The sequence below is a fragment of the Bombus vosnesenskii genome, unplaced genomic scaffold (genome assembly GCF_011952255.1).
Source record: "Bombus vosnesenskii isolate JDL3184/JDL3185 unplaced genomic scaffold, Bvos_JDL3184-5_v1.1 scf7180000013272, whole genome shotgun sequence".
Classification (NCBI taxonomy): Eukaryota; Metazoa; Arthropoda; class Insecta; order Hymenoptera; family Apidae; genus Bombus; species Bombus vosnesenskii.
The window spans coordinates 5,568,918-5,581,555 of NW_022882930.1; the positions used below are offsets into that span (position 1 = coordinate 5,568,918).

At 32.5% G+C, this 12,638-nt stretch overlaps 2 protein-coding genes across 7 annotated transcripts; one reads left to right on the forward strand and one right to left on the reverse strand.

Annotated features, from left to right (window-relative positions):
* The first annotated feature begins 451 nt into the window (after positions 1–451).
* Positions 452–6,522, forward strand: LOC117231163 (interferon-inducible double-stranded RNA-dependent protein kinase activator A homolog). Of its 6 annotated transcripts, none has more exons than XM_033489309.1 (8): positions 452–653; positions 876–970; positions 1,430–1,754; positions 2,085–2,205; positions 2,291–2,585; positions 3,045–3,194; positions 3,320–3,431; positions 4,849–5,262. In XM_033489309.1, the coding sequence occupies exons 2-8, from the start codon at positions 959–961 to the stop codon at positions 4,983–4,985; spliced, it is 1,152 nt and encodes a 383-aa protein (XP_033345200.1). In that variant the 5' UTR covers positions 452–653; positions 876–958; the 3' UTR covers positions 4,986–5,262. The 6 variants fall into 6 exon arrangements, with proteins under 6 accessions (XP_033345200.1, XP_033345204.1, XP_033345201.1 ...); XM_033489308.1 differs by having other exon boundaries at positions 454–653; positions 2,070–2,205; XM_033489313.1 differs by lacking the exon at positions 3,045–3,194.
* Positions 3,475–4,839, reverse strand: LOC117231164 (5-formyltetrahydrofolate cyclo-ligase). The gene is made up of 4 exons (XM_033489314.1): positions 4,362–4,839; positions 4,001–4,256; positions 3,825–3,872; positions 3,475–3,745 (listed from the first exon to the last, which is right to left on the reverse strand). The coding sequence occupies exons 1-4, from the start codon at positions 4,470–4,472 to the stop codon at positions 3,573–3,575; spliced, it is 588 nt and encodes a 195-aa protein (XP_033345205.1). The 5' UTR covers positions 4,473–4,839; the 3' UTR covers positions 3,475–3,572.
* Positions 6,523–12,638: the final 6,116 nt, after the last annotated feature.

The window sequence follows — 12,638 nt, forward strand, 5'->3', positions numbered from 1 at the left end:
TGTTTTTACTTCATAGTATATTAAATGAAATTTACCAAACGTATGAATTATTATTTATAAAGACATTTGACTCAAACTTCAAGGAATTTCGTTAAAATTCGCATTGTATTAATAAAACGCACTAAAATATATGAAACTATTATATTTAAATCATATATAAGTTCAAATTACAGTAAATATCAAATTAAAAAGTCATTAATGGGAATTTCGGAAAAAGAAAGATTCATTATATTTTTCATTGGAATAGTATATTTTGTATGTTTATTGTATCTCCTCTTATATATGTTATGTATTATATTATATTGTATAGTTGAAAGAGAGATATTCTAGTATTTTTACATTCTAGATAAAAAAAACTTATTGTATTTTAAATACGGTAAAACGTGCATTTGTTTCTATAAAACCACACCAGTAATGCACCTGCGCAGAAAGATGCGCGTGTTTCCTGCGTCTATAAAAACTGTTCAGATTGCATACTGCGGCAGAATCAGAAACGAGGAAGATTCTCCGGTAGTCAGTAAACCATTTTTCTGTCGTCAAACGGATCAAGCTTTTTGTGAGACTTGGATCGGTCACAAAAAGCGGGATTCGCTTTTCGTATAGGAATTGGCCTGTTAAGGAGCCAGTTAATATATATAGAACGTTTGAAAATTGTGAGTAAAGGTAGTGACTTTTTAGATTTTGTGTAGCGGACGATACTGTGACCGATTGCTCTATGTTCTTCTTTATCATCGTTTTAAATAGAACCCTGTCAGTGATGAAAGTCGTCATTGGCTCCGTTCTCGGTGAAATCGCAATAAAGCTTAACCTTCGTATTTCGTTATTGAATTTTCTATGCTTTACATACTAGAATTAATCAATGAATTTTATAACAATCATGGCCGCCAGCCGGTTTTCCTACCGTTTTATACTGCATAGATCTTGTGCTCGTCGTTAAGTAGCTTACTAAAATATCAATATGGATTCACACGTTAGTAATAACTTATTATTTTATTTTTCGTTGATTGTAAGGTTATTATATAAAGGATAGATGAACAAAATATATATTAATAATATGATATGACATATTATCAGAAAGTTTGCATTTTCACAAAGAAAATCTCCTTATGTTATGACTTTACAATAAGGGTTATTGATTTGAACATTTAGTAAATAAAAATAATTTGGATGATTTCCAATGCTTGACATCTTTCATTAATCTAAAACCCTTTGATTGTTTGTTTCATAATATGAAGTTTATGATATAGAACTTAATGGAATGATAATAAGTAATGTTTTAAAGGAAACTGTATAATTGAATGAATACACAATTTCATGTTTGATAATTGTAATATGTTATAAATAAAAGATATGATTTTATCACTTATTAAGTTTTTAAATCGAACTTTTATTAAAGATTATATATATAAAAATATGTTGTAATTTATAGATTGCAGAAATGGAGGAAATACATCAACCGCAACAGGTTGGGCCTAATATGATGGCCAGTGTAGGTGGGATTCCTAACCACTCAAATAATGTTAGTCGGCGTAATCGAGTTCGATCATCATTACACAGTTTGATGATAGGAAAACGTCCAATAAGTGAGGCCGCTCAATTGGAGATGAAATCATTGTCCAACAAAACACCAGTTTCTATTCTTCAGGAATTGCTTTCTCGTAGGGGCACGACACCAAAGTATGAGTTAATACAAGTAGAGGGTGCTATCCATGAGCCTATTTTTCGTTACCGTGTTACTGTTGCTGATGTTGTTGGTTTGTATCTAATTTTGATAATGCAATATTTATTTTTCAACTTATTGATTTAAATCAGGATAGATCCATTCTAAGATAGCAATTGAAACTAGCATTATAATATATATTTTTACTTAATTATAAGTCATAATCGTTAAATATAAGTAAACTATAACTTTGAGTTGAATACGTAGTTTCAATAGAGGTTAAGTTAATGTTTGTTTTATTTATTTTAGTATTATTTAGTGTAGTATTATAAATTTACTTTTATATAGAAATTAATTAATTTACATCGAGCAAAAGTGTAAAATGATAAGTATCTGATGATTGAAGTAGATCCAATTGTTTCAGCAATGGGGACTGGAAAATCAAAAAAGGAGGCAAAGCATGCTGCTGCAAGGGCTGTATTGGATAAACTGTGTAGACTAAATAGTGAATCACCAGATTCTCCACTTCCAAATAATCTATCAGAGTAACAAATATATATTAACAAACATATATTTTTTGTATATAATTTTTTATATATTTATGTGTTTAATATAGTTTATTTTATACAGTTCTGAAAACTTACAAGAATTATCTGGATATGGAGAAGAAAAAATAATTACAAATCCAATTGGAGCATTACAAGAAATGTGCATGTCACGTCACTGGCCTCCACCAAAATATACAATAGAAAATGAAGAGGGCTTGCCACATGAGAGGCAATTTACAATTGTCTGTTCTGTTTTAAAATATCGGGAAGTTGGCCAAGGAAAAAGTAAGAAAGTTGCAAAAAGGCATGCAGCTCACAAAATGTGGCAAGCCTTACATTATATGAACACAGAAAACTCTAATATAGATGAAGATGAGGTAAGACTATTTTGTTTACTTATGTATATATAAAATAAATTTATTATAAAATTATAAAGTATAGTTTTATATATTTTTTATACATTTGGTATGATGCAATAATATTAAAATATTGTTTATATAAGTTGTGTATCTGTATGTGTATTGTTTTTGTTGTGTATGTGTGTGTATGTTTAGTGAAGTGGAAGTGATTTGGCACTGGAAACAGTATTATGAAATATGAGCTACCTTTCTGATCACCCTGAATCTATAACGGATAATTATTAATATTTCAATTACACATTTTATATGTGTATTTGTATCGTAAGTCATTTACACAACAGCATAATGTTTTTAACAATAACATGCTTGGATCATTTCCACTTCATTTTACTCTTAATATATGTGCGGTCATTGGAGAACTTTCTTCAATGATACGCATTTAAATAAACTCTTACGTATATTAATTGTCCGTTATAGCTTTTACAAAGAAATGCAAATGTGAATGCCCGTTATGCTGATTTGAGAGGTAGCAAAATTTCAACATTAACTACTATTCATAGCCTTAAGGTTTCACAATTTCATAAAAGTCTGAAGTCATCCACTGGTGTTAAACTTTTTGAATTACAGGTTTGTAATACAATTAATTCGAACACATTGGTTTTACTCTGTTTCAAAGTATAAAAATAAAAAAGCAATTTGATTAGATTTTTTAATTTCATTAAATTTGCTTCATTGTTTCTTTTTTGTTATAGAATACATGTTTGAATGATGGTGATGTAAATTTGGTACAGTTCTTGCAAGAAATTGCTTCAGAGCAGCAATTTGAAGTAACTTATGTTGATATTGAGGAAAAGTCTATCAGTGGTAAGTTATTCATTTTTCTTTTTGTTAAATCAAATTTCATCAATTTATATTAGTTAATGTATTTTTATATTTAACTTATTTATTAGAAAATACAGTTAAATTAAGAACATTAATACAAAACGTAAATTTTCTCATAATAAATTATTTTTCTGTAAGTACAAGATCCAAAAGTATATCATTTTCAGATGTAGGAATATCTTCACACAATTGTTCATTAAATGCCAGTGCAATTAAGTGCGGTATTTTTTGTTGTTTCTTTAAACATAAGTCCAAAAATTTATCATAATAACCCATTCCATGTCCCAAACGTTTTCCTAATTGATAATACATATTACTGTAATCTTTAAAAATTAAAGCTTTTCCAAATAATCTATATAAACTAAGCTTACTTACCATTAGCAGTAAATGCAACACCTGGTATAAGTATTAAATCTAATCCACCTAAAATATATAATTTTATAGAATATTAAATTTTGTATCTTGTTAGTTTTAATGAATTTAGAAAATATCAATAATATTATAATCTAAAATGGAGCATGATTGTATACATTAATTATTTCAGGTTTTACCAGTTTGTAATGCGTTTTCCCTAAGTTCATTAACATTTGGTTGTTTAATATTCCATTTGGTTAATGGTAGTGTTTCATAATCTTGCATCGAAAGTAGTTTAACCATTTCCATTTCTTTTCCTTTATACCTAGGAATAAATACGACCTTTTTTCTTTCAAATATATATTTTAATATTTCAATTGTGTCAATTTCATCTTTTGTGCTTAGATATAAGGAAATTCTTGTGCTTTCTCGAAACTGTGGTAGAGAACATAGCTGTGCATGCAGAAATATGTTTGTCATAAAGAGTTTCAGATAAAGATGTAACATAACCTCTTCTTTATATTATGAATACCTTGATTATTTCTTTAATATACTTACTTTATCAAATACCTTCATTGATTGTCTTTGTTTCTCTTCAGTATTAAGTTGTGTAATAATATCTTTCATTTTTTTACGTAAAGTACTTTTAGCAGATTTTATTCCAGCCATAATTTCTATCAATATGCACCTCTTACAAAAAAAGAACTCTATAAAACATGTGTATAACCTATGACATATTTATTATACATCACAATTATCTGTAATCTATATTTAGGTATTATTCATATATCTTTCTTAAAATAGTCTTTTATCTTATTTAAATGTTCAAAATTTTTAAGTTTACCAATTATCTTCATATATCAGCTATATCATATTTTATTTATCTGAATGTTCTAATACTTGCGTTGCTTTCTTTCATATTGTTCATTATAATTTGAGCATTAATTGAAGAATTATAAATAAAAAGTAATGTTTTGATTATTATTTCCATTATATCTAAATATATATGGATTAGATTAGATGAATGTTTCCCTCCTTATTACAGGTAAATGCCAGTGCCTTGTGCAGTTGTCTACCTTGCCAGTAGCAGTTTGCTATGGTTGTGGTGTTACTAGTAAAGATGCTCAAGCTAGTGCTGCTCAAAACGCTCTGGAATATCTTAAAATCATGACCAAAAAGTGAGCCAGCGCTTTGCTCCTGCCAGCTGTCACTATCAATTGTAAATCACATAATAATTTACTGTCCAAAAATCAAAATAGCAGTGCAGATTCCAAAATTTTATCAAATAATCAAGTAGCGGATAAGAGTAAAAGTCAAAAGCTCGATCACGTGGGGAACAAAAATAGATTATCAAAGCCATCCGTCAGAGCAGTAAACACTGCAATGGGGAATAAAGATGCTACATTGAGTACAATCACCACAACATCAACTGCTACAGTTTCTTCAAATAGGATGAATTCATCTATAAAAAAGAATAGTGGAAACAACGAGAATTTAAAATCTAACGAACAACTAACAAAGAATACGTCAATCGTAACCGCAAATCAATCTAGTTCTACTTTCAGTAGTGTAAGAGGTGTTACTGCAACATGTGTTGGTGGTAATGTTTCTCACGAGAGTACATCTAAGTCTAAAGATTACCCCGCTAAAAAGTTTTCCAATGAAATTGATTCAAAAATGAAGAATTATCAAATACAATCCGAATACAAAGAATCATCTGTAAACAATCAGGATTACAAAACAAGAAATAGCACAACTATGAACAACTTATCATCGAGGTTCGTAAACCAGTCGTCGGTTCAAACGTTGCACAGGGAAAACCATGGAACTGCTTCCAGTACACATCAATCTCGGCCAGCGTCACGGAACGATAACACTGCATTTGCCGTAGCTAGGAAAGCATTGGAGCAACAGAATTTTGCGTCGAAGATGACACCGATCAATTTTCCACCACTGCGTGCTCCACAGAGCATTGTGAATGTTCGCCATCCTTTTGTCACAGAAGCAAGAACCAAGCATAATGATATTGGTGGTCCAAACTCCAAATCGAAATTGAATGTAACGAGTTCTTTGCAAAGTGGTGTGAAGGATCTTGATCATAGTAGGCAAACCTTCCATAGCTATGGCACATCACAGATCGCTGGTATTCCAAATGTTCAAAATTTAAGCAATGTCACGGCGAATATGTCACCTTATGCCAGACCGGAAAGTTTCCCTCAGCCAACCGTTGCAAGTGTGCTATTTCCTGACACATCTCAGTTTCCTCAATCACCTCCATTCAGTACAACGCAAATTGGACAGCTGAATCAATATCAAACATATGATCCTGGCAGTTTTGCAACTACACCAGTGAATGTGAACCCAGTAATCCCTCAATTCTCTGCAGAGAGTTCTATTCCGTATCCGCAATACGACAATCCTCCTCAATTCGTGCAACCTAATCATTATCCGACTGCGGATATAGCGAATAGTCAGTATCAGTATCAAGCGGGTGTAGGACAACTACAAGAGTCACCAATGTTCATACAAAGCCTGCAAAGTCCTATCGCCGTAACAGATCAGTATGCTGCTTCAAATTATGCGAGAACGGTTAGGGCAGAATTGATACCACGATTGAGGAGGCCACCAAGATTTAACAAGTAAAAATGATTTTTTACACACACGCGCGCGCGCACGCACGCACGCACACACACACACACACACACACACACACACACACATGCACGTACGCGCGCACACACACATGCACGTACACGCACACATTATATATATATTATACATACACAATATATTCTTGAATAAAAATTCGTAGCCGTAAATGAAGGAAGGAGGAAAACGAGGAACATAAATCGAATGATAACGGCACGAATTCATGGAATCGTATTATACCTTTCAATAGAAATGAAGGACGACCACGTGTATCTTGCGTGCAGAAATAATCGGGAAATTTGCCAATCTACTTGGTTGAACTATCGATATGTTAAGTGGAGGAGATTTGGTAAAAGTTATTTCAATTTCTGATCCATTTTGAAATAAATTTTAACCAGTCTATGCGAATTAATGCGCGCGTGGAAGTGATAACTAGTATTTTGGCAAAATTGCACGAGATGCACGGTTAGCGTTATTAGTAGTCGTTCGAAGAAATTCTGTTTGAAATGGTTTGATACGTAAATACATGTACAAAGCAGAAACGTATTACGCAGCGAAGAGAGAAGAAAAAATCATTTTGACTTGTTTCCATCATTAAATGTGACACGGCAGGGCATAATAAGTTGGCTCGATATAATTTTGTGACGTAATTTATCTAATATCATTGAAATTTGAGACAGAGAGAAAGAAGAGAAGGGGAAAAAGATGGAGAAAGAGAGAGAGAGAAAAAGAAAAGTTATTGCAACCAGATTGTTAAATTGTACATAAATTATAACTATTGATAAGAATAGTTTCATTTCTATAAATATATAGTATTCGCGGAAATATGGTTCTGGACAAATTTGTTTTCGGTCAATCGAAGAAAGCAAATTTGTTAGTAAATGGAGCAGAACCCATAGCCATGTTGCACATAAAAATCGATAGAAACGAAGAAAGATTTGTGAAATAAAAAGAAAAGAGAAAAGCAACTGAATTATAATTATAATAACGATAAGTCCTAGTTTTAATGAATGGTATCCTACAAGCTATACTTTGCATAGAATTAGTGGAGGTTTTCCAATATTTGCATATTACTTAGCTTACTGCTATGTTTTTAATGTGCTTCACTATTTATATATGGAATGGCGGTGTAACGATGTTCATTGCAATGCGACCGCATGCAAGGATGATTCATTTCTAATAGGAAAAAGAAAGTGGAAAGGCTAACGTTTAACATATAATGTCAAGTAACTCGCTTAATTTGAACATCGTGTCTCCATTGAACGTATGCACAGTGCAAACGTAGCTTTCGGCGATCCGAATATAATGAAGGCGATCGCGATAAAGTAACGATATAATCTTTCAGTGGTGTATGTTTTTCCTTTAGTATGGTAGCTCATAAACTCATAAGCATCACATATTAATACGCGTAAAATTAATCGTTAAGGGAAATCCTCATTAAGTACGCATTTCGTATTAAACGAAACTATATATTCGTATGTATTGAATTTTTAAATTGTCTACGTGCGTCGACGTCACCGGATAAGACATTTATACTAAACGGAAAAGAGAACAACAATATCGCGTGTGGACATATATACCGTCAAGAGGATACGATCAGGAAACAAAAAGAAAAAAGAAAGGAAAAGAAGAAAAGTGAAGGTAAGACGGGAAAAAAGAGGAAAACGAAATAAAAAGAAACGGTAGACATATTGCGTAACAATGCAATTTTTAACCGTGGATCATCATCCTGTTTGTGAATAATGTGGAATACGAAAAAGAATTATTGCTTTTCCAATGAATCAAGAGAGTAAGCGAGAAAACGTTCGTTGTAACATCGATCGACGGACAGTGCGAATTTTTATCTTGCGTTCGATTATTATTCCCGTGTAACAGGAATCTGTGTGTGCATACGCAATTTCGTTCAGCGATGATTTTTATCCCCGTTCATTCGCAAGAAACGAATTTCGTTGATTACCAGTGGTCTAGTACTATTATTAGATATTAGATAGAGATAAATTATATTTATATCTCGAAAATTCGGGGATGAAAACGAATTTATTCACATACTGTCTTACTTTCCCGTATTTCTCATTGGAAAGATTAATGCGTATTATAATTATTGTTAATTTATGAAGTATCGAATATAACAATAGGATCGAAAGTGAAATGCAAATAAAATGTGAAATTTTCCGTGTAAAAATGTTATGTATGAAATAGTGTATGCATACTGCATTAATCATCGATTCGATATAGTGGTGCAATAACAAGCCCATGGATAGCCGCGCATAACTGCGATACCTTGCCCGCGCATTCGACGTTATTGATAGTACAAAAAGTTCATTTCCTGTAAGGATAAATCGCATTGCGGGTCAGGGTACCACGGAAATGCGTAGAATTGCGTGAAAGAGAGAGAAAGAGAGAGAGAGAGAGAGAGAGCGAGCGAGCGCAAGCGCGCACGAGTAAGAGAGAGAGAGAGAGAGAGAGAGAAAGAGCGAGAGCGAGATAAATAATAGAAGTGAGTGAGTGAGCGAAACGATAATGTGCCTCGACGACATGAGTATCCGGAGGAGATAAAGGAAAATTAATGAAACCCTAAGCCTAAGGTGATGTCTCAAGAATTGCGACATAATTTTCTGGTCGGGCATATTTCATACATTTGGAAAATAGGCATTACTTACATGCAAAGTATAGAATGTGTATGCGTGTAAACGAAAGTACACTGCTAGATTGATACCGCAATCAGTTATTTCTTTAAGGATACAAAAAAGCGATAAGAAAGAAATGAGAGAAAAGTAGAAATTCATTGTAGAAAAAACAGAAGCATTATAGAACACAGCGATTCGTTTTGCGGATCGTAATCGTTAAAACTAACGAAATTTCTTCTGAAACGCTTAATTGCTACTACGGGTGATGATAATTTTCTGTAATTATTATATTTATTTTTTTAGAATGTATACATGGAATTAGAAAATTCGTCATGTCTTCTGTTTTGACGTTCGATTCCATTTATCATGAGATATTTTTTAATTTTTTAATAATTTTTTTTCCTTTTTTTTGTTTCAAACTATAAAGCGCTGCTTCGCGTATTGAAAGTTTGACTACAGTTTCATGTGTATCCTCCACTTGTAAGCAGTTTTCTGTGCCAATCGAGATTAATTCGTTGCGAGATCTGACTTCAGATGGTAAAACGGATACAATACCAAACAGCGCCTCATCGCCGAAAGGCGTTATAGAAAAGTTGTTGAAACTTGCCAGTTCGTAAGGGAACATATCAACACATAATGTAAAATTGGAAGAAAATGATATATTGTATATTTGTCAGAAGAATCGCTCTTTCTATTAAACGAGAAGTTTTGTATATTTTTGTTTATCAGAGAAATTTCGAATTAATGGCGGTACAAATTTTTTGATGTACATTCTTTTTCCGAAGAAGAATTTTTTATTTTTGTTTTCAATTACGCAAAGTCGTAACTTGTTCTTTATTTTCTTTGTTTATGGTAAAAATCAGTGCTGTATGTATTTTTTACGTATACAAAAAAAAGGTGATACAGTAAAATTCTTCGCATTTTACAGTGATATATGCACCCTTGAAATAAAATTGGAAAAATTTTTCTAAACCGTTGATCGTAATCGAAACGCCTCGTCGATCTTTCTCGATTTCGCTTTAGTTTTCTGTACTGCGAATACCAGGAGAATCTCCGAGAGCGTTTAAAGATCGAGTCGATCCATCGATCAAAAATTGTTAATCGACGCGATTAGTTTGTTTGAAGAAAATTAGTCGATTCGATTAACTACTTCAAAAAATAAACGAAAAAGAAGAAAAACAAAGCGTCGATTTATCGTACCTAGACACCGCTTGATATTCTGTTGTTTAAAGGGAGGGGACGATAATTTCGAGCGAAAAAAAAATTAGCGTGCGATCTGGCTATCAAATAGCGAATTAAAAGCATAATGCAGGAAATATTGTGATGCATAATGAGACAAAATATTATAATAGAGAGAGAAAAATAGACTTCCCACCTTCTTCGACTACGGGGAAGCACTTCTTCGTGGACCAACCTAGGAACGAGAAAAGGGGACGAGATGCTTTCGATTCGATCCACGAGAATATAGTCAATATAATACTTTCTTTTTGTCCATCACGTCTATCATGATATTATATTATATATACATACATATATATACTCCGTTTCTCTTTTCTCGTTCGTATCCTTTACCACGGAAGCGGCCTTTTAAGCTGCGCAAAAGAAGAACTTGATTTCCAATGACTTTTGAAGTCAGTGGACGAATAAAAAAAATGAAAGAGGAAAAGAAAGGTTTATTAGCATCTTTCAACGGGATTCGTCGAGTCTCGTGTATTAAGTAAAAAATAAATTGAAATTAAGCCAACACGAAACGACTATATATTTTACTTATGATTTTACTGTTTAAGCGTTGCTGCGTTTTGTAACGATTTTGCATACAAAGGAAATTAAAATGAAACGAAGAAATTTCTGTAGATTGAAAGGTACATTTTCGAAAATATTTTGCGAACGAATGAACTTCCATTGCATCTATCTTCATTGTTTCTATCCTTTTATCCCACCCCCATAGACATACTTATTTACCTATTTACCTATATACGAATACCTATATACATACGCGTGCGCGCGATGTCGAAATACAATTGTAAAAAAGAAAAAAATCGTCAACTACCAATTCTCTTAATCTTTCCAATACGATCGATTTTTTAAATAAGCGAGAGCAAAAGAGAGAGAAAGAGACAAAAGAGCCTTAGAAGAAAGAAGGTAATATTATAGTCTATGATTCAAAAAGGAGGAAGAAGTATTAAAATTTTAGTGTCGATGCGTAGACGATATTTGTCGATAATTTCTTTTCCCTTTCTGTGAACTATTATTACAGAATCGTCTACGGGATAGTGAAGAATACCATGTAAATTTCAACGATACTAAGGATATGTAGATATTAATTTGTTCCTTACTGTAAGGAGAAAAAAGGAAAAGAAGGGGAAGAAAACACTTTTATAAGATGTATAATATTAAAGATCCAGCGTGTCTGGATGTAATTTGTAATTTTTATATGTGGAGGGGGACGCGTTAGTGATTTTTTTATGTTCTCTATTCTATCTTTCTACTACCTTCTACTTCTTCCGCTGACTTCCTTCCGGTCTTTCATATCTCCCTCTTCTTTCTTTCTTTTTTTTTTTTTTTTGTAAGTTAAATTATTCTGTGTTTTGTAAAGTAATATCGTCGGTTTTGTATAATCGACACGATTTACCGGCACACAGCACGGACATGACATACAGATAACGACTTAAAATAATATAGCGAGACTCGTTTCTGTAAACGAGCGGCATATAATATCTATAATCAAGGTTGTTTTATGTATGATTGTGCGTGTAACATTGTTAATAAACTAACGATGCTTATGAAAGTTCTTTCACGCTCTGTATCTCCACTTGTTCATTTATGATTCCTTCATTTCTTTCTATGTTTCTATGTTTCTATGTTTCTATGTTTTGCCTTATATATATACATATATAATAAAAACTAATCAAACTAAAAATAAAAAGAGGGGGATCAATTTTCACGCAATATAAAATTTCGACCGTGAAACGTTGCTAAATAACGAATCACAAGCGTGCTCTCAGTTTTTACCGTAGCTGTTTTTATCTCGTTCCGGAAACTGATCCAATTTTCATAGTACGTACATTGCCGGTTACAGGTATTAGAATACCTATTGATGCTTAGTATAAATTGAACGTTTCTTACTACTTCTACTTTGCTAGTTATTTTATTATGATGTAATATATTAAATACAGTAAACTTTATTAGATTTTCAAATATATGTAACAAGTAGGTATTTGTATACTTATGTATAATATGTATAGTATAATAGTATAATATTTATGTATATAAAGTCAATCCCAAACTATATATAGGGTCACAATTGCGTCACGCGAACAATCGAACCATGTATCTAATAAAGAACACGCTGACACGTGTATCTGCTTATACAGCTGTGAAAAAAGATTGCCGTTATTCACGTGACTATTAGTAGCACGCCTCACGTGTTCTTGTAATGACAAACGGCTCAGATTTGACAGTAACGACAATGACTCGACATATAAATTTATGCAGTTAAATTGTCACCCTCGAGAACATGCCCTTGTACGAACAGCGCCAGTTAAAAAGATTCTTGCGA